Raw genomic sequence first — 23,106 nt, 5'->3', positions numbered from 1 at the left:
AGTAAATAGAAAGTACAGTACTTTTATGACATTTCCTTAAAGTGTGTATTTTTTGTCTGTGGACTATTAATATGGGACAGAGGGAGTATATGTTTTCCTTTAAATAAAAAGAAGCTCCGTTTCAAATGTAATTAGTTGCGTTTTGTTTGATAAATTATTTGGAGTTGAACGGTGATGACAGAAAAACCTAAATCGCGGCGGAAAAAAAGAGAAATCCCGTTAAAACATTCAGTGAATTTTAATTAATGGGTATTATATTAAATTATAAAGTTATACTTTAGCCCCTCACAAAAGCTCATTTAACTCAAACTTCCCCTAAATAGTTACATGTTTGACCCCTTAACTAAAGATCATTTAACTCAAATTTCCCCTTACAAAAACTACATGCATCAGGTTAGGTTGTTTGAAAGTAGTATACTGCTATTTAGTCCAGTCTTTGTGGTACGCATACAATAAAACTGATGTATATGCTATACATGATATGCCTTTTCGAATTCTTGGTTAAATTGCAGGTCTTTTTGGATTTGGAACGTTCTGTGTGTAGGATAGTTACAACAAGTCTTTTTGGAACTTGGCACAAATTTCAAGATCCATGTCATGTTTACCTCGAGCAATTTATGAAGAATCGTGACCTGATCAAACAAGTGTGAATTTGTGATGCAATTCAACTTCGAACGCCATTTAGAAAGACCGATATTGAATTCTTTGATATCTGGAAGGGTCCATCGCCGAAGGTCTCCATCCTCAATATATTTAGGGACCATTTTCACTCTTTCTCGATCTTCAGTGTTAAAGAGACATGCACTATGCTCCTAATTAACAGAACATACAATCAAAACTTATACAACTAAATTTTATCAAACAAAGCATCAAAAAATAACAATAAAAACTTGGTTAACTTACATTATTAGAACTCATTTCCGATAGCTTGGCAATAAAATATTCATATACAGCAGATGAACACTGCTCTTATCTAAATTCACTTGATACGAAAGATTTGTGTTACAATCCTCATACAAATGGATATCAGACAATGTCGTTTTTCGGTGATCGAATCCTATCACCCTAAATATTTCAAAAAACTAAGAAAAACATGTAGCCATTTAGAAGTACAGACACATACACAAAAACTAAATTAATAAACTTGATTGCTTACTGGCAAGATGTCCTTCTTGAAAGCTCAGCAGCAAACCCTTCAGGGCCAAGAAAATCAAGAAAATAACATCTTTCAAGTCCATCAATACACAAATCTTCTGTCAAAGATATCAGTAAAGATATATGTTGATATGCATTTATTGAAATGAATCTCAGAAGATCAGAAGAAGATCATATCACATCAACTGCTGATATGGTTTCACTGTATATATTCTGTCACATAATGTATAGGCTTGATCTTAGGGATTTAGAGTTAATAGCTTCTAAACTTAACTTTCCAGCCTGTTGTATATATAGATCATGTATTAGACATTGCAATACACATCTTTTTCCCAAAGTCTCAAAGTTTGTCATGGCATCAGAGCTACAGTTCTGATATTCTGTTTTTCATTTGATCATTGTCCAACACTCCTCGTTTTTAGTTATTCTCTGTCCAAGTTCTTTTTTCTCTTGTAGAAACTTTGTTCAAGTTCTTGCTATATCATATCTTTTGACAAGTCTGATGCTTTCCTGGTTCGGTTTAGTGGCAAGAACTACTCAACATGGGCATTCCATTTCCAGATTTTTGTCAAGGGAAGGATTTATGGGGCCATATTGATGGTAGTTGTCCAGTTCCTACAGTTGACGGAGACAAAAACAAGACGGAACATGCCAAATGGGAGGTCAATGATGCTAAAGTTATGACATGGATTCTAAGCTCTATGGAGCCCAACATCGTGTTGAATCTTCGTCCTTTTAGGACTGCTGCCCAAATGTGGGAGCATTTAAAGAAACTTCATAGTCAAAACAACACAGCTCGCCGATTTCAGTTAGAGCATGAGATAGCTATCATTCAACAAGATAGCCTCTCTATTTCTGATTTTTATTCTTGCTTCATGAACCTTTGGGCTGAATACACAGATATTGTTTATTCTACTTTACCACCAGAAGGTCTCATTTCAGTTCAAGCAGTTCACGAAACCACAAACAGAGATCAGTTTCTTATGAAATTAAGATTTGATTTTGAAACTACTAGATCGAATCTTATGAATCGAGACCCAGTTCCTTCTTTGGACACTTGTCTCAATGATTTATTTCGAGAAGAGCAACGTCTTCTAAGTCAGAGTAACCTTGAGAAGCAAAGATCGACGACGGTTCTGATTGCTTATTTGGCACATGGTAAATCAAGAGAAAGAGACATGCATAATGTTCAATGCTTTTGCTGTAAAGAATTTGGACACTATGCTTCAAATTGTCCCAAAAAGTTCTGTAACTATCGCAAAAAGGACGGCCATTTTATTAAAGAATGCCCTATCAGGCCTCCAAAGAAATCAGCAACAACATATACAGCCTCGATTGGGACATCACGTGCTGCTGAATCTGTAACTACAACGCAAAACACCGCTGCCCCAACAATAACTCCTGAAATGATTCAACAAATGATCATTTCAGCCTTCCGGCCTTAGGAATCTCAGGTATAACACCTTCATCTACCTGGTATATTGATTCCGGAGCATCAAACCACATGATAAATACTTGTCATTCTCTTACCAACATAAGAAAATACTCCGGAAATCTTGAAATTCACACCGCTGATGGTAACCATTTACCAATCGTAGCTACTGGTGATATTTCTCCATCTATAAAAGATATATGTGTCTCTCCCGGCCTTACTACTAATCTTATATCTGTGGGACAACTTATTGATGATAATTGTAAGGTGGGATTATCTAAATCTGGTTGTGTTGTGCAGGATCATTCGACGGGAAAGATGATTGCGAGGGGGCCTAAAGTAGGACGTCTTTTTCCTCTCGAGTTTCCTTCATCCAATTCCTTACCTTTTGTTACGAGTTTTTCAGCTTTAGTAGATTACAAAATGTGGCATAAACGTCTTGGACATCCAAATAATAATGTTTTGTTTACTTTGTTAAAATCTGGTTTGCTTGGGAATAAATCATCACCAGTTTTGGGTGATATTAAGCTTGACTGCAATTCTTGTAAACTTGGCAAGAGTAAAACTGAAATGTCCCGTTCTTATTGATTAAAAACGTTCCATATTAATTGATTTCGTTGCGAGGTTTTGACCTCTATATGAGACGTTTTTCAAAGACTGCATTCATTTTTAAAACAAACCATAACCTTTATTTCATAAATAAAGGTTTAAAAAGCTTTACGTAGATTATCAAATAATGATAATCTAAAATATCCTGTTTACACACGACCATTACATAATGGTTTACAATACAAATATGTTACATCGAAATCAATTTCTTGAATGCAGTTTTTACACAATATCATACAAACATGAACTCCAAATCTTGTCCTTATTTTAGTATGCAACAGCGGAAGCTCTTAATATTCACCTAAGAATAAACATGCTTTAAACGTCAACAAAAATGTTGGTGAGTTATAGGTTTAACCTATATATATCAAATCGTAACAATAGACCACAAGATTTCATATTTCAATACACATCCCATACATAGAGATAAAAATCATTCATATGGTGAACACCTGGTAACCGACATTAACAAGATGCATATATAAGAATATCCCCATCATTCCGGGACACCCTTCGGATATGATATAAATTTCGAAGTACTAAAGCATCCGGTACTTTGGATGGGGTTTGTTAGGCCCAATAGATCTATCTTTAGGATTCGCGTCAATTAGGGTGTCTGTTCCCTAATTCTTAGATTACCAGACTTAATAAAAAGGGGCATATTCGATTTCGATAATTCAACCATAGAATGTAGTTTCACGTACTTGTGTCTATTTTGTAAATCATTTATAAAACCTGCATGTATTCTCATCCCAAAAATATTAGATTTTAAAAGTGGGACTACAACTCACTTTCACAGATTTTTACTTCGTCGGGAAGTAAGACTTGGCCACTGGTTGATTCACGAACCTATAACAATATATACATATATATCAAAGTATGTTCAAAATATATTTACAACACTTTTAATATATTTTGATGTTTTAAGTTTATTAAGTCAGCTGTCCTCGTTAGTAACCTACAACTAGTTGTCCACAGTTAGATGTACAGAAATAAATCGATAAATATTATCTTGAATCAATCCACGACCCAGTGTATACGTATCTCAGTATTGATCACAACTCAAACTATATATATTTTGGAATCAACCTCAACCCTGTATAGCTAACTCCAACATTCACATATAGAGTGTCTATGGTTGTTCCGAAATATATATAGATGTGTCGACATGATAGGTCGAAACATTGTATACGTGTCTATGGTATCTCAAGATTACATAATATACAATACAAGTTGATTAAGTTATGGTTGGAATAGATTTGTTACCAATTTTCACGTAGCTAAAATGAGAAAAATTATCCAATCTTGTTTTACCCATAACTTCTTCATTTTAAATCCGTTTTGAGTGAATCAAATTGCTATGGTTTCATATTGAACTATATTTTATGAATCTAAATAGAAGAAGTGTAGGTTTATAGTCAGAAAAATAAGTTACAAGTCGTTTTTGTAAAGGTAGTCATTTCAGTCGAAAGAACGACGTCTAGATGACCATTTTAGAAAACATACTTCCACTTTGAGTTTATCCATAATTTTTTAATATAATTTCATGTTCATAATAAAAATCATTTTCTCAGAATAACAACTTTTAAATCAAAGTTTATCATAGTTTTTAATTAACTAACCCAAAACAGCCCGCGGTGTTACTACGACGGCGTAAATCCGGTTTTACGGTGTTTTTCTTGTTTCCAGGTTTTAAATCATTAAGTTAGCATATCATATAGATATAGAACATGTGTTTAGTTGATTTTAAAAGTCAAGTTAGAAGGATTAACTTTTGTTTGCGAACAAGTTTAGAATTAACTAAACTATGTTCTAGTGATTACGAGTTTAAACCTTCGAATAAGATAGTTTTATATATATGAATCGAATGATGTTATGAACATCATTACTACCTCAATTTTAGTAGGTAAACCTACTGGAAGTGATAAGAAATGATCTAGCTTCAAAGGATCTTGGATGGCTTGAAAGTTCTTGAAGTAGGATCATGACACAAAAACAAGTTCAAGTAAGATTTTTACTCGAATTAAGATAGTTTATAGTTATAGAAATTGAATCAAAGTTTGAATATGAATATTACCTTGAATAATAAAGATAACCTACTGTATATAACAAAGGTTTCTTGATCTTAGATGATTACTTGGAATGGATTAGAAAGCTTGGAAGTAAATTAGTAAACTTGAAGGGATTTTTGAAGTGTTCTTGAAGTGTTCTTCCTATGATGATTATAGCTTGATTCTTGAAGTGATTTTTGAAATGTCCCGTTCTTATTGATTAAAAACGTTCCATATTAATTGATTTCGTTGCGAGGTTTTGACCTCTATATGAGACGTTTTTCAAAGACTGCATTCATTTTTAAACAAACCATAACCTTTATTTCATCAATAAAGGTTTAAAAAGCTTTACGTAGATTATCAAATAATGATAATCTAATATATCATGTTTACACACGACCATTACATAATGGTTTACAATACAAATATGTTACAACAAAATAAGTTTCTTGAATGCAGTTTTTACACAATATCATACAAGCATGGACTCCAAATCTTGTCCTTATTTAAGTATGCGACAGCGGAAGCTCTTAATAATCACCTGAGAATAAACATGCTTAAAACGTCAACAAAAATGTTGGTGAGTTATAGGTTTAACCTATATATATCAAATCGTAACAATAGACCACAAGATTTCATATTTCAATACACATCCCATACATAGAGATAAAAATCATTCATATGGTGAACACCTGGTAACCGACAATAACAAGATGCATATATAAGAATATCCCCATCATTCCGGGACACCCTTCGGATATGATATAAATTTCGAAGTACTAAAGCATCCGGTACTTTGGATGGGGTTTGTTAGGCCCAATAGATCTATCTTTAGGATTCGCGTCAATTAGGGTGTCTGTTCCCTAATTCTTAGATTACCAGACTTAATAAAAAGGGGCATATTCGATTTCGATAATTCAACCATAGAATGTAGTTTCACGTACTTGTGTCTATTTTGTAAATCATTTATAAAACCTGCATGTATTCTCATCCCAAAAATATTAGATTTTTAAAAGTGGGACTATAACTCACTTTCACAGATTTTTACTTCGTCGGGAAGTAAGACTTGGCCACTGGTTGATTCACGAACCTATAACAATATATACATATATATCAAAGTATGTTCAAAATATATTTACAACACTTTTAATATATTTTGATGTTTTAAGTTTATTAAGTCAGCTGTCCTCGTTAGTAACCTACAACTAGTTGTCCACAGTTAGATGTACAGAAATAAATCGATAAATATTATCTTGAATCAATCCACGACCCAGTGTATACGTATCTCAGTATTGATCACAACTCAAACTATATATATTTTGGAATCAACCTCAACCCTGTATAGCTAACTCCAACATTCACATATAGAGTGTCTATGGTTGTTCCGAAATATATATAGATGTGTCGACATGATAGGTCGAAACATTGTATACGTGTCTATGGTATCTCAAGATTACATAATATATAATACAAGTTGATTAAGTTATGGTTGGAATAGATTTGTTACCAATTTTCACGTAGCTAAAATGAGAAAAATTATCCAATCTTGTTTTACCCATAACTTCTTCATTTTAAATCCGTTTTGAGTGAATCAAATTGCTATGGTTTCATATTGAACTCTATTTTATGAATCTAAACAAAAAAAGTATAGGTTTCTAGTCGGAAAAATAAGTTACAAGTCGTTTTTGTAAAGGTAGTCATTTCAGTCGAAAGAACGACGTCTAGATGACCATTTTAGAAAACATACTTCCACTTTGAGTTTAACCATAATTTTTGGATATAGTTTCATGTTCATAATAAAAATCATTTTCTCAGAATAACAACTTTTAAATCAAAGTTTATCATAGTTTTTAATTAACTAACCCAAAACAGCCCGCGGTGTTACTACGACGGCGTAAATCCGGTTTTACGGTGTTTTTCGTGTTTCCAGGTTTTAAATCATTAAGTTAGCATATCATATAGATATAGAACATGTGTTTAGTTGATTTTAAAAGTCAAGTTAGAAGGATTAACTTTTGTTTGCGAACAAGTTTAGAATTAACTAAACTATGTTCTAGTGATTACAAGTTTAAACCTTCGAATAAGATAGCTTTATATGTATGAATCGAATGATGTTATGAACATCATTACTACCTTAAGTTCCTTGGATGAACCTACTGGAAAAGAGAAAAATGGATCTAGCTTCAATGGATCCTTGGATGGCTCAAAGTTCTTGAAGCAAAATCATGACACGAAAACAAGTTCAAGTAAGATCATCACTTGAAATAAGATTGTTATAGTTATAGAAATTGAACCAAAGTTTGAATATGATTATTACCTTGTATTAGAATGATAACCTACTGTAAGAAACAAAGATTTCTTGAGGTTGGATGATCACCTTACAAGATTGGAAGTGAGCTAGCAAACTTGAAAGTATTCTTGATTTTATGAAACTAGAACTTTTGGAATTTATGAAGAACACTTAGAACTTGAAGATAGAACTTGAGAGAGTTCAATTAGATGAAGAAAATTGAAGAATGAAAGTGTTTGTAGGTGTTTTTGGTCGTTGGTGTATGGATTAGATATAAAGGATATGTAATTTTGTTTTCATGTAAATAAGTCATGAATGATTACTCATATTTTTGTAATCTTTTGAGATATTTCATGCTAGTTGCCAAATGATGGTTCCCACATGTGTTAGGTGACTCACATGGGCTGCTAAGAGCTGATCATTGGAGTGTATATACCAATAGTACATACATCTAAAAGCTGTGTATTGTACGAGTACGAATACGGGTGCATACGAGTAGAATTGTTGATGAAACTGAACGAGAATGTAATTGTAAGCATTTTTGTTAAGTAGAAGTATTTTGATAAGTGTATTGAAGTCTTTCAAAAGTGTATAAATACATATTAAAACACTACATGTATATACATTTTAACTGAGTCGTTAAGTCATCGTTAGTCGTTACATGTAAGTGTTGTTTTGAAACCTTTAGGTTAACGATCTTGTTAAATGTTGTTAACCCAATGTTTATAATATCAAAAGAGATTTTAAATTATTATATTATCATGATATTATGATGTACGAATATCTCTTAATATGATATATATACATTAAATGTCGTTACAACGATAAACGTTACATATATGTCTCGTTTCAAAATCATTAAGTTAGTAGTCTTGTTTTTACATATGTAGTTCATTGTTAATATAATTAATGATATGTTTACTTATCATAATATCATGTTAACTATATATATAACCATATATATGTCATCATATAGTTTTTTTTTTTTACAAGTTTTAACGTTCGTGAATCACCGGTCAACTTGGGTGGTCAATTGTCTATATGAAACCTATTTCAATTAATCAAGTCTTAACAAGTTTGATTGCTTAACATGTTGGAAACATTTAATCATGTAAACATCAATCTCAATTAATATATATAAACATGGAAAAGTTCGGGTCACTACAGTACCTACCCGTTAAATAAATTTCGTCCCGAAATTTTAAGCTGTTGAAGGTGTTGACGAATCTTCTGGAAATAGATGCGGGTATTTCTTCTTCATCTGATCTTCACGCTCCCAGGTGAACTCGGGTCCTCTACGAGCATTCCATCGAACCTTAACAATTGGTATCTTGTTTTGCTTAAGTCTTTTAACCTCATGATCCATTATTTCGACGGGTTCTTCGATGAATTGGAGTTTTTCGTTGATTTGGATTTCATCTAACGGAATAGTGAGATCTTCTTTAGCAAAACATTTCTTCAAATTCGAGACGTGGAAAGTGTTATGTACAGCCGCGAGTTGTTGAGGTAACTCAAGTCGGTAAGCTACTGGTCCGACACGATCAATAATCTTGAATGGTCCAATATACCTTGGATTTAATTTCCCTCGTTTACCAAATCGAACAACGCCTTTCCAAGGTGAAACTTTAAGCATGACCATCTCTCCAATTTCAAATTCTATATCTTTTCTTTTAATGTCAGCGTAGCTCTTTTGTCGACTTTGGGCGGTTTTCAACCGTTGTTGAATTTGGATGATCTTCTCGGTAGTTTCTTGTATAATCTCCGGACCCGTAATCTGTCTATCCCCCACCTCACTCCAACAAATCGGAGACCTGCACTTTCTACCATAAAGTGCTTCAAACGGCGCCATCTCAATGCTTGAATGGTAGCTGTTGTTGTAGGAAAATTCTGCTAACGGTAGATGTCGATCCCAACTGTTTCCGAAATCAATAACACATGCTCGTAGCATGTCTTCAAGCGTTTGTATCGTCCTTTCGCTCTGCCCATCAGTTTGTGGATGATAGGCAGTACTCATGTCTAGACGAGTTCCTAATGCTTGCTGTAATGTCTGCCAGAATCTTGAAATAAATCTGCCATCCCTATCAGAGATAATAGAGATTGGTATTCCATGTCTGGAGATGACTTCCTTCAAATACAGTCGTGCTAACTTCTCCATCTTGTCATCTTCTCTTATTGGCAGGAAGTGTGCGGATTTGGTGAGACGATCAACTATTACCCAAATAGTATCAAAACCACTTGCAGTCCTTGGCAATTTAGTGATGAAATCCATGGTAATGTTTTCCCATTTCCATTCCGGGATTTCGGGTTGTTGAAGTAGACCTGATGGTTTCTGATGCTCAGCTTTGACCTTAGAACACGTCAAACATTCTCCTACATATTTAGCAACATCGGCTTTCATACCCGGCCACCAAAAATGTTTCTTGAGATCCTTGTACATCTTCCCCGTTCCAGGATGTATTGAGTATCTGGTTTTATGAGCTTCTCTAAGTACCATTTCTCTCATATCTCCAAATTTTGGTACCCAAATCCTTTCAGCCCTATACCGGGTTCCGTCTTCCCGAATATTAAGATGCTTCTCCGATCCTTTGGGTATTTCATCCTTTAAATTTCCCTCTTTTAAAACTCCTTGTTGCGCCTCCTTTATTTGAGTAGTAATGTTATTATGAATCATTATATTCATAGATTTTACTCGAATGGGTTCTCTATCCTTCCTGCTCAAGGCATCGGCTACCACATTTGCCTTCCCCGGGTGGTAACGAATCTCAAAATCGTAATCATTCAATAATTCAATCCACCTACGCTGCCTCATATTCAGTTGTTTCTGATTAAATATGTGTTGAAGACTTTTGTGGTCGGTATATATAATACTTTTGACCCCATATAAGTAGTGCCTCCAAGTCTTTAATGCAAAAACAACCGCGCCTAATTCCAAATCATGCGTCGTATAATTTTGTTCGTGAATCTTCAATTGTCTAGACGCATAAGCAATCACCTTCGTTCGTTGCATTAATACACAACCGAGACCTTGCTTTGATGCGTCACAATAAATCACAAAATCATCATTCCCTTCAGGCAATGACAATATAGGTGCCGTAGTTAGCTTTTTCTTCAATAACTGAAACGCTTTCTCTTGTTCATCATTCCATTCAAATTTCTTCCCTTTATGCGTTAATGCAGTCAAGGGTTTTGCTATTCTGGAAAAGTCTTGGATGAACCTTCTGTAGTAACCAGCTAGTCCTAAAAACTGGCGTATGTGTTTCGGAGTTTTCGGGGTTTCCCACTTTTCAACAGTTTCTATCTTTGCCGGATCTACCTTAATACCTTCTTTGTTCACTATGTGACCGAGGAATTGAACTTCTTCCAACCAAAATGCACACTTTGAAAACTTAGCGTACAATTCTTCCTTCCTCAATACTTCTAACACCTTTCTCAAATGTTCACCGTGTTCTTGGTCATTCTTTGAGTAAATAAGTATGTCATCAATGAAAACAATGACAAACTTGTCAAGGTATGGTCCACACACTCGGTTCATAAGGTCCATGAACACAGCTGGTGCATTAGTTAAACCAAACGGCATGACCATAAACTCGTAATGACCGTAACGTGTTCTGAAAGCAGTCTTTGGAATATCATCTTCTTTCACCCGCATTTGATGATACCCGGAACGTAAGTCAATCTTTGAATAAACAGACGAGCCTTGTAGTTGATCAAATAAGTCGTCGATTCTCGGTAGTGGGTAGCGGTTCTTGATGGTAAGTTTGTTCAACTCTCGGTAGTCGATACACAACCTGAATGTACCATCTTTCTTCTTGACAAACAAAACAGGAGCTCCCCACGGTGATGTGCTTGGTCGAATGAAACCACGCTCTAAAAGTTCTTGTAATTGGCTTTGCAGTTCTTTCATCTCGCTGGGTGCGAGTCTGTAAGGAGCACGAGCTATTGGTGCAGCTCCTGGTACAAGATCTATTTGAAATTCAACGGATCGATGTGGGGGTAATCCCGGTAATTCTTTCGGAAATACATCGGGAAATTCTTTTGCAATGGGAACATCATTGATGCTCTTTTCTTCAGTTTGTACTTTCTCGACGTGTGCTAGAACAGCATAGCAACCTTTTCTTATTAGTTTTTGTGCCTTCAAATTACTAATAAGATGTAGCTTCGTGTTGCCCTTTTCTCCGTACACCATTAAGGGTTTTCCTTTTTCTCGTATAATGCGAATTGCATTTTTGTAATAAACGATCTCTGCTTTCACTTCTTTCAACCAGTCCATACCGATTATCACATCAAAACTCCCTAACTCTACTGGTATTAAATCAATCTTAAATGTTTCGCTAACCAGTTTAATTTCTCGATTCCGACATATATTATCTGCTGAAATTAATTTACCATTTGCTAATTCGAGTAAAAATTTACTATCCAAAGGCGTCAATGGGCAACTTAATTTAGCACAAAAATCTCTACTCATATAGCTTCTATCCGCACCCGAATCAAATAAAACGTAAGCAGATTTATTGTCAATAAGAAACGTACCCGTAACAAGCTCCGGGTCTTCCTGTGCCTCTACCGCATTAATATTGAAAACTCTTCCGCGGCCTTGTCCATTCGTATTCTCCTGGTTCGGGCAATTTCTAATAATGTGGCCTGGTTTTCCACATTTATAACAAACTACATTGGCATAACTTGCTCCGACACTACTTACTCCGCCATTACTCGTTCCGACACCATTTGTTCCTTTCGTTCTATTAACCCCTGGTCCGTAGACCTCACACTTCGCCGCGCTATGACCATTTCTTTTACACTTGTTGCAAAATTTGGTGCAGAACCCCGAGTGATTCTTTTCACACCTTTGGCATAGTTGCTTCTGATTGTTGTTGTTGTTGCGGTTATTATTGTTGTTGGGATGATTGTTGTAGTTGCTGTTGTTGTTGTTGTTGTTGTTGTTGAGCCGTTTGTTGTAGTTGCGATTGATGTTGCGATTGTTGGGATAATTGTTGCGATTATTGTTGTAATTGCTGTTGTTGTTGTATTGGTGATTCTTATCACCGTTTTCCTCCCACTTTCTTTTGACTTGCTTCACATTGGCCTCTTCAGCAGTCTGTTCTTTAATTCTTTCTTCAATCTGGTTCACTAGTTTGTGAGCCATTCTACATGCCTGTTGTATGGAGGCGGGATCGTGTGAACTTATATCTTCTTGGATTCTTTCCGGTAATCCTTTCACAAACGCGTCGATCTTCTCTTCCTCATCTTCGAATGCTCCCGGACACAATAGGCACAATTCTGTGAATCGTCTTTCGTACGTGGTAATATCAAATCCTTGGGTTCGTAACCCTCTAAGTTCTGTCTTGAGCTTATTGACCTCGGTTCTGGGACGGTACTTCTCGTTCATCAAGTGCTTGAATGCTGACCACGGTAGTGCGTACGCATCATCTTGTCCCACTTGCTCTAGATAGGTATTCCACCATGTTAACGCAGAACCTGTGAAGGTATGCGTAGCGTACTTCACTTTGTCCTCTTCAGTACACTTACTTATGGCAAACACCGATTCAACCTTCTCGGTCCACCGTTTCAATCCGATCGGTCCTTCGGTTCCATCAAATTCCAAAGGTTTGCAGGCAGTGAATTCTTTGTAGGTGCATCCTACACGATTTCCTGTACTGCTAGATCCAAGGTTATTGTTGGTATGTAGCGCAGCCTGTACTGCGGCTATGTTTGAAGCTAGAAAAGTACGGAATTCCTCTTCATTCATATTCACGGTGTGTCGAGTAGTCGGTGCCATTTCCTTCAAAATAGTTAAATGGAACAAGTTAATCATACAGAATATTAAGAGTAGTTAATAGTATTTCGTAGCATAATATGAACTCATTTATAAAAGCTTTTTCTTCATATTAGCGTTTTATAAGTTTAAATTCGGGTAGTACCTACCCGTTAAGTTCATACTTAGTAGCTAATATACAATTCAACTACTACAATTCTATATGAAAAACTGATTATAATAATATTTCGCGTTCAAACTTTTATACAATATTTTACAAACTTACAATACCGCTTATTTTACATAAAGCATGAAATATAGCACATAATAACTTTGATACAAGATAGTTGTGAAGACAATTCTAGCTAGTACACAAGTCGTTCAGCAAAGGCAATAAATACACGTAATTCATACGTCCAGAAACAAGTCATGCATTCTGGTTTTACTAGGACTACTTCCCAGCCTTGGTCTTGTGCAACATAACCGTTATGGCCGTTGATAAGACAGCGTGTTGTAACGTCATCAAAGGGACGAGGGTTACGTAATGTCCAACAGTCCCGTAATAATCTAAAAACCTCATTTCTTACCCCAATTACCGACTCCGTCACTTGTGGAAACGTTTTGTTTAATAGTTGTAGCCCGATGTTCTTGTTCTCACTTTGGTGAGAAGCGAACATTACTAATCCGTAAGCATAACATGCTTCTTTATGTTGCATGTTAGCCGCTTTTTCTAAATCACGAAGTCCAATATTCGGATATATTGAGTCAAAATAATTTCTTAACCCGTTGCGTAAAATAGCATTTGGGTTCCCCGCAATATATGCGTCAAAGTAAACACATCGTAACTTATGGGTTTCCCAATGTGATATCCCCCATCTTTCAAACGAAAGTCTCTTATAAACCAAGACATTCTTGGAACGTTCTTCGAATGTCTTACAAACTGATCTCGCCTTAAATAGTTGTGCCGAAGAATTCTGGCCGACTCTAGACAAGATTTCATCAATCATGTCTCCGGGTAGGTCTCTTAAAATATTGGGTTGTCTATCCATTTTGTATTTTTAAACTGTAAAATAGACAAGAGTTAGATTCATAAAAAAAAATACTTACTAATACAAGCAATTTTTACATATATCATAAAGCATAAGAACACTATATTCCATATATTACACCACACGAATACAACTATCTTATTCCGACTCGCTCGTTTCTTCTTCTTCGGTTTTGTTTCGTTTTGCCAAGTTTCTAGGGATATATGATGTTCCCCTAATACGAACCGTCGTTGTCCACATTGGTTTAGAAAAACCTGGTGGTTTAGAGGTTCCCGGGTCATTGTTACAACTTAAGGACTTCGGGGGTTGACAATACATATAAAGTTCATCGGGGTTGGAATTAGATTTCTCTATTTTTATGCCCTTTCCCTTATTATTTTCTTTTGCCTTTTTAAATTCAGTTGGGGTAATTTCTATAACATCATCGGAATTCTCGTCGGAATCCGATTCATCGGAGAATTGGTAATCCTCCCAATATTTTGCTTCCTTGGCGGAAACACCATTGACCATAATTAACTTTGGTCGGTTGGTTGAGGATTTTCTTTTACTTAACCGTTTTATTATTTCCCCCACCGGTTCTATTTCTTCATCCGGTTCCGATTCTTCTTCCGGTTCCGATTCTTCTTCCGGTTCCGACTCTTCTTCCGGTTCCTCTTCGGGAACTTGTGAATCAGTCCACAAATTATTCCAATTTACATTTGACTCTTCATTATTATTAGGTGAGTCAATGGGACTTGTTCTAGAGGTAGACATCTATCACATAATATCAAACACGTTAAGAGATTAATATATCACATAATATTCATATGTTAAAAATATATAGTTTCCAACAAAAATGTTAAGCAATCATTTTTAAAGAAAACACGGTCGAAGTCCAGACTCACTAATGCATCCTAACAAACTCGATAAGACACACTAATGCAAATTTTCTGGTTCTCTAAGACCAACGCTCGGATACCAACTGAAATGTCCCGTTCTTATTGATTAAAAACGTTCCATATTAATTGATTTCGTTGCGAGGTTTTGACCTCTATATGAGACGTTTTTCAAAGACTGCATTCATTTTTAAACAAACCATAACCTTTATTTCATCAATAAAGGTTTAAAAAGCTTTACGTAGATTATCAAATAATGATAATCTAATATATCCTGTTTACACACGACCATTACATAATGGTTTACAATACAAATATGTTACAACAAAATAAGTTTCTTGAATGCAGTTTTTACACAATATCATACAAGCATGGACTCCAAATCTTGTCCTTATTTAAGTATGCGACAGCGGAAGCTCTTAATAATCACCTGAGAATAAACATGCTTAAAACGTCAACAAAAATGTTGGTGAGTTATAGGTTTAACCTATATATATCAAATCGTAACAATAGACCACAAGATTTCATATTTCAATACACATCCCATACATAGAGATAAAAATCATTCATATGGTGAACACCTGGTAACCGACAATAACAAGATGCATATATAAGAATATCCCCATCATTCCGGGACACCCTTCGGATATGATATAAATTTCGAAGTACTAAAGCATCCGGTACTTTGGATGGGGTTTGTTAGGCCCAATAGATCTATCTTTAGGATTCGCGTCAATTAGGGTGTCTGTTCCCTAATTCTTAGATTACAAGACTTAATAAAAAGGGGCATATTCGATTTCGATAATTCAACCATAGAATGTAGTTTCACGTACTTGTGTCTATTTTGTAAATCATTTATAAAACCTGCATGTATTCTCATCCCAAAAATATTAGATTTTTAAAAGTGGGACTATAACTCACTTTCACAGATTTTTACTTCGTCGGGAAGTAAGACTTGGCCACTGGTTGATTCACGAACCTATAACAATATATACATATATATCAAAGTATGTTCAAAATATATTTACAACACTTTTAATATATTTTGATGTTTTAAGTTTATTAAGTCAGCTGTCCTCGTTAGTAACCTACAACTAGTTGTCCACAGTTAGATGTACAGAAATAAATCGATAAATATTATCTTGAATCAATCCACGACCCAGTGTATACGTATCTCAGTATTGATCACAACTCAAACTATATATATTTTGGAATCAACCTCAACCCTGTATAGCTAACTCCAACATTCACATATAGAGTGTCTATGGTTGTTCCGAAATATATATAGATGTGTCGACATGATAGGTCGAAACATTGTATACGTGTCTATGGTATCTCAAGATTACATAATATATAATACAAGTTGATTAAGTTATGGTTGGAATAGATTTGTTACCAATTTTCACGTAGCTAAAATGAGAAAAATTATCCAATCTTGTTTTACCCATAACTTCTTCATTTTAAATCCGTTTTGAGTGAATCAAATTGCTATGGTTTCATATTGAACTCTATTTTATGAATCTAAACAAAAAAAGTATAGGTTTCTAGTCGGAAAAATAAGTTACAAGTCGTTTTTGTAAAGGTAGTCATTTCAGTCGAAAGAACGACGTCTAGATGACCATTTTAGAAAACATACTTCCACTTTGAGTTTAACCATAATTTTTGGATATAGTTTCATGTTCATAATAAAAATCATTTTCTCAGAATAACAACTTTTAAATCAAAGTTTATCATAGTTTTTAATTAACTAACCCAAAACAGCCCGCGGTGTTACTACGACGGCGTAAATCCGGTTTTACGGTGTTTTTCGTGTTTCCAGGTTTTAAATCATTAAGTTAGCATATCATATAGATATAGAACATGTGTTTAGTTGATTTTAAAAGTCAAGTTAGAAGGATTAACTTTTGTTTGCGAACAAGTTTAGAATTAACTAAACTATGTTCTAGTGATTACAAGTTTAAACCTTCGAATAAGATAGCTTTATATGTATGAATCGAATGATGTTATGAACATCATTACTACCTTAAGTTCCTTGGATGAACCTACTGGAAAAGAGAAAAATGGATCTAGCTTCAATGGATCCTTGGATGGCTCAAAGTTCTTGAAGCAAAATCATGACACGAAAACAAGTTCAAGTAAGATCATCACTTGAAATAAGATTGTTATAGTTATAGAAATTGAACCAAAGTTTGAATATGATTATTACCTTGTATTAGAATGATAACCTACTGTAATAAACAAAGATTTCTTGAGGTTGGATGATCACCTTACAAGATTGGAAGTGAGCTAGCAAACTTGAAAGTATTCTTGATTTTATGAAACTAGAACTTTTGGAATTTATGAAGAACACTTAGAACTTGAAGATAGAACTTGAGAGAGTTCAATTAGATGAAGAAAATTGAAGAATGAAAGTGTTTGTAGGTGTTTTTGGTCGTTGGTGTATGGATTAGATATAAAGGATATGTAATTTTGTTTTCATGTAAATAAGTCATGAATGATTACTCATATTTTTGTAATCTTTTGAGATATTTCATGCTAGTTGCCAAATGATGGTTCCCACATGTGTTAGGTGACTCACATGGGCTGCTAAGAGCTGATCATTGGAGTGTATATACCAATAGTACATACATCTAAAAGCTGTGTATTGTACGAGTACGAATACGGGTGCATACGAGTAGAATTGTTGATGAAACTGAACGAGAATGTAATTGTAAGCATTTTTGTTAAGTAGAAGTATTTTGATAAGTGTATTGAAGTCTTTCAAAAGTGTATAAATACATATTAAAACACTACATGTATATACATTTTAACTGAGTCGTTAAGTCATCGTTAGTCGTTACATGTAAGTGTTGTTTTGAAACCTTTAGGTTAACGATCTTGTTAAATGTTGTTAACCCAATGTTTATAATATCAAAAGAGATTTTAAATTATTATATTATCATGATATTATGATGTACGAATATCTCTTAATATGATATATATACATTAAATGTCGTTACAACGATAAACGTTACATATATGTCTCGTTTCAAAATCATTAAGTTAGTAGTCTTGTTTTTACATATGTAGTTCATTGTTAATATAATTAATGATATGTTTACTTATCATAATATCATGTTAACTATATATATAACCATATATATGTCATCATATAGTTTTTTTTTTTTTACAAGTTTTAACGTTCGTGAATCACCGGTCAACTTGGGTGGTCAATTGTCTATATGAAACCTATTTCAATTAATCAAGTCTTAACAAGTTTGATTGCTTAACATGTTGGAAACATTTAATCATGTAAACATCAATCTCAATTAATATATATAAACATGGAAAAGTTCGGGTCACTACAATTTTTGATGAAGATGATGATTAACTACTGGAAAAATACGTTCATAATAGTGTGTGTGTGTGTTGAGAGAGAATTAGAAAGAGAATTGGAAGTGAAATGGAGTGAATGATGAGTGGTAATTGTTGAGTGGTGAGTGGGGTTAAAAGGAGTTCTAGTTAGTTGACTAGCTCATGGTAGAAGTTAAAATTGATTAGTCATACATGACATAATCAAGAGTGGAATCCCATGCTAGTTCCTATTGGTATATACCCATAGTAAGTACGTTTTGAAGCTGTGTATAATACGGGTAAGAATACGACTAGAATTCTTGATGAAAGAAAAGAATGGGAAAGTAATTGTAACCATTTTCGTTAAGTATGAGTGTTTTGATATATGTCTTGAAGTCTTCCAAAAGTATTTTAATACATCTAAATACACTACATGTATATACATTTTAACTGAGTCGTTAAGTCATCGTTAGTCGTTACATGTAAGTGTTGTTTTGAAACCTTTAAGTTAACGATCTCAATTAATGTTGTTAACCCATTGTTTATTATATCTAATGAGATGTTAAATTATTATATTATCATGATATTATGATATATTAATATATCTTAATATGATATATATACATTTAAATGTCGTTACAACGATAATCGTTACATATATGTCTCGTTTCGAAATCCTTAAGTTAGTAGTCTTGTTTATATGTATATAACTCATTGTTAATATACTTATGGAGATACTTACTTATCATAATCTCATGTTAACCATATGTATATCCATATATATATCGTCATGTCGTTTTTACAAGTTTTAACGTTCGTGAATCGCCGGTCAACTTGGGTGGTCAATTGTCTATATGAAACATATTTCAATTAATCAAGTCTTAACAAGTTTGATTGCTTAACATGTTGGAAACATTTAATCATGTAAATATCAATCTCAATTAATATATATAAACATGGAAAAGTTCGGGTCACTACAGTACCTACCCGTTAAATAAATTTCGTCCCGAAATTTTAAGCTGTTGAAGGTGTTGACGAATCTTCTGGAAATAGATGCGGGTATTTCTTCTTCATCTGATCTTCACGCTCCCAGGTGAACTCGGGTCCTCTACGAGCATTCCATCGAACCTTAACAATTGGTATCTTGTTTTGCTTAAGTATTTTAACCTTACGATCCATTATTTCGACGGGTTCTTCGATGAATTGGAGTTTTTCGTTGATTTGGATTTCATCTAACGGAATAGTGAGATCTTCTTTAGCAAAATATTTCTTCAAATTCGAGACGTGGAAAGTGTTATGTACAGCCGCGAGTTGTTGAGGTAACTCAAGTCAGTAAGCTACTGGTCCGACATGATCAATAATCTTGAATGGTCCAATATACCTTGGATTTAATTTCCATCGTTTACCAAATCAAACAACGCCTTTCCAAGGTGCAACTTTAAGCATGACCATCTCTCCAATTTCAAATTCTATATCTTTTCTTTTAATGTCAGCGTAGCTCTTTTGTCGACTTTGGGCGGTTTTCAACCGTTGTTGAATTTGGATGATCTTCTCGGTAGTTTCTTGTATAATCTCCGGACCCGTAATCTGTCTATCCCCCACTTCACTCCAACAAATCGGAGACCTGCACTTTCTACCATAAAGTGCTTCAAATGCCGCCATGTCAATGCTTGAATGGCAGGTGTTGTTGTAGGAAAATTCTGCTAACGGTAGATGTCGATCCCAACTGTTTTCGAAATCAATAACACATGCTCGTATCATGTCTTCAAGCGTTTGTATAGTCCTTTTACTCTGCCCATCAATTTGTGGATGATAGGCAGTACTCATGTCTAGACGAGTTCCTAATGCTTGCTGTAATGTCTGCCAGAATCTTGAAATAAATCTGCCATCCCTATCAGAGATAATAGAGATTGGTATTCCATGTCTGGAGACGACTTCCTTCAAATACAGTCGTGCTAACTTCTCCATCTTGTCATCTTCTCTTATTGGTAGGAAGTGTGCTGATTTGGTGAGACGATCAACTATTACCCAAATAGTATCAAAACCACTTGCAGTCCTTGGCAATTTAGTGATGAAATCCATGGTAATGTTTTCCCATTTCCATTCCGGGATTTCGGTTGTTGTAGTAGACCTGAGTGTTTCTGATGTTCAGCTTTGACTTTAGAACACGTCAAACATTCTCCTACATATTTAGCAATATCGGCTTTCATACCTGGCCACCAAAAATGTTTCTTAAGATCCTTGTACATCTTCCCCGTTCCAGGATGTATTGAGTATCTGGTTTTATGAGCTTCTCTAAGTACCATTTCTCTCATATCTCCAAATTTTGGTACCCAAATTCTTTCAGCACTATACCGGGTTCCGTCTTCCCGAATATTAAGATGCTTCTCTGATCCTTTGGGTATTTCATCCTTTAAATTTCCCTCTTTTAAAACTCCTTGTTGCGCCTCCTTTATTTGAGTAGTAATGTTATTATGAATCATTATATTCATAGATTTTACTCGAATGGGTTCTCTGTCCTTCCTGCTCAAGGCATCGGCTACCACATTTGCCTTCCCCGGGTGGTAACGAATCTCAAAGTCGTAATCATTCAATAATTCAATCCACCTACGCTGCCTCATATTCAGTTGTTTCTGATCAAATATGTGTTGAAGACTTTTGTGGTCGGTATATATAATGCTTTTGACCCCATATAAGTAGTGCCTCCAAGTCTTTAATGCAAAAACAACCGCGCCTAATTCCAAATCATGCGTCGTATAATTTTGCTCGTGAATCTTCAATTGTCTAGACGCATAAGCAATCACCTTCGTCCGTTGCATTAATACACAACCGAGACCTTGCTTTGATGCGTCACAATAAATCACAAAATCATCATTCCCTTCAGGCAATGACAATATAGGTGCCGTAGTTAGCTTTTTCTTCAATAATTGAAACGCTTTCTCTTGTTCATCATTCCATTCAAATTTCTTCCCTTTATGCGTTAATGCAGTCAAGGGTTTTGCTATTCTGGAAAAGTCTTGGATGAACCTTCTGTAGTAACCAGCTAGTCCTAAAAACTGGCGTATGTGTTTCGGAGTTTTCGGGGTTTCCCACTTTTCAACAGTTTCTATCTTTGCCGGATCCACCTTAATACCTTTTTTGTTCACTATGTGACCGAGGAATTGAACTTCTTCCAACCAAAATGCACACTTTGAAAATTTAGCGTACAATTCTACCTTCCTCAATACTTCTAACACCTTTCTCAAATGTTCACCGTGTTCTTGGTCATTCTTTGAGTAAATAAGTATGTCATCAATGAAAACAATGACAAACTTGTCAAGGTATGGTCCACACACTCGGTTCATAAGGTCCATGAACACAGCTGGTGCATTAGTTAAACCAAATGGCATGACCATAAACTCGTAATGACCGTAACGTGTTCTGAAAGCAGTCTTTGGAATATCATCTTCTTTCACCCGCATTTGATGATACCCGGAACGTAAGTCAATCTTTGAATAAACAGACGAGCCTTGTAGTTGATCAAATAAGTCGTCGATTCTCGGTAGTGGGTAGCGGTTCTTGATGGTAAGTTTGTTCAACACTCGGTAGTCGATACACAACCTGAATGTACCATCTTTCTTCTTGACAAACAAAACAGGAGCTCCCCACGGTGATGTGCTTGGTCGAATGAAACCATGCTCTAAAAGTTCTTGTAATTGGCTTTGCAGTTCTTTCATCTTGCTGGGTGCGAGTCTGTAAGGAGCACGAGCTATTGGTGCAGCTCCTGGTACAAGATCTATTTGAAATTCAACGGATCGATGTGGGGGTAATCCCGGTAATTCTTTCAGAAATACATCGGGAAATTCTTTTGCAATGGGAACATCATTGATGCTCTTTTCTTCAGTTTGTACTTTCTCAAGGTGTGCTAGAACAGCATAGCAACCTTTTCTTATTAGTTTTTGTGCCTTCAAATTACTAATAAGATGTAGCTTTGTGTTGCCCTTTTCTCCGTACACCATTAAGGGTTTTCCTTTTTCTCGTATAATGCGAATTGCATTTTTATAACAAACGATCTCTGCTTTCACTTCTTTCAACCAATCCATACCGATTATCACATCAAAACTCCCTAACTCTACTAGTATCAAATCAATCTTAAATGTTTCGCTAACCAGTTTAATTTCTCGATTCCGACATATATTATCTGCTGAAATTAATTTACCATTTGCTAATTCGAGTAAAAATTTACTATCCAAAGGCGTCAATGGACAACTTAATTTAGCACAAAAATCTCTACTCATATAGCTTCTATCCGCACCCGAATCAAATAAAACGTAAGCAGATTTATTGTCAATAAGAAACGTACCCGTAACAAGCTCCGGGTCTTCCTGTGCCTCTGCCGCATTAATATTGAAAACTCTTCCGCGGCCTTGTCCATTCGTGTTCTCCTGGTTCGGGCAATTTCTAATAATGTGGCCCGGTTTTCCACATTTATAACAAATTACATTGGCATAACTTGCTCCGACACTACTGGCTCCGCCATTGCTCGTTCCGACACCATTTGTTCCTTTCGTTCTATTAACC

At 35.1% G+C, this 23,106-nt stretch overlaps 2 protein-coding genes across 2 annotated transcripts; one reads left to right on the top strand and one right to left on the bottom strand.

The window, feature by feature from the left end:
- Positions 1 to 470: 470 nt before the first annotated feature.
- Positions 471 to 1,699, bottom strand: LOC139889329 (uncharacterized). Its single transcript, XM_071872289.1, has 4 exons — positions 1,693 to 1,699; positions 1,157 to 1,253; positions 984 to 1,065; positions 471 to 812 (listed from the first exon to the last, which is right to left on the bottom strand). Exons 1-4 carry the CDS (start codon positions 1,697 to 1,699, stop codon positions 471 to 473), a joined length of 528 nt encoding a protein of 175 aa, XP_071728390.1.
- Positions 1,698 to 2,600, top strand: LOC139889328 (uncharacterized). The gene has a single exon (XM_071872288.1). It carries the CDS (start codon positions 1,698 to 1,700, stop codon positions 2,598 to 2,600), a length of 903 nt encoding a protein of 300 aa, XP_071728389.1.
- The last annotated feature ends 20,506 nt before the right edge of the window (positions 2,601 to 23,106 follow it).

This window comes from Rutidosis leptorrhynchoides, chromosome 2 (genome assembly GCF_046630445.1).
Source record: "Rutidosis leptorrhynchoides isolate AG116_Rl617_1_P2 chromosome 2, CSIRO_AGI_Rlap_v1, whole genome shotgun sequence".
Taxonomy (NCBI): Eukaryota; Viridiplantae; Streptophyta; class Magnoliopsida; order Asterales; family Asteraceae; genus Rutidosis; species Rutidosis leptorrhynchoides.
Note: the sequence above shows the minus strand (reverse complement) of the source record. Positions and strands in the feature narration are given on the sequence as shown.

Bases quoted from the DNA above. Each gene is read 5' to 3' on its own strand.
- LOC139889328 (XM_071872288.1), top strand. From the start codon at position 1,698: ATGGGCATTCCATTTCCAGATTTTTGTCAAGGGAAGGATTTATGGGGC.
- LOC139889329 (XM_071872289.1), bottom strand. The intron at 1,066-1,156 runs GTAAGCAATCAA...TGAAATATTTAG, and splicing joins TCAAGAAGGACATCTTGCCA to GGTGATAGGATTCGATCACC. The intron at 813-983 runs GTGAATTTAGAT...TCTGTTAATTAG, and splicing joins ACACAAATCTTTCGTATCAA to GAGCATAGTGCATGTCTCTT.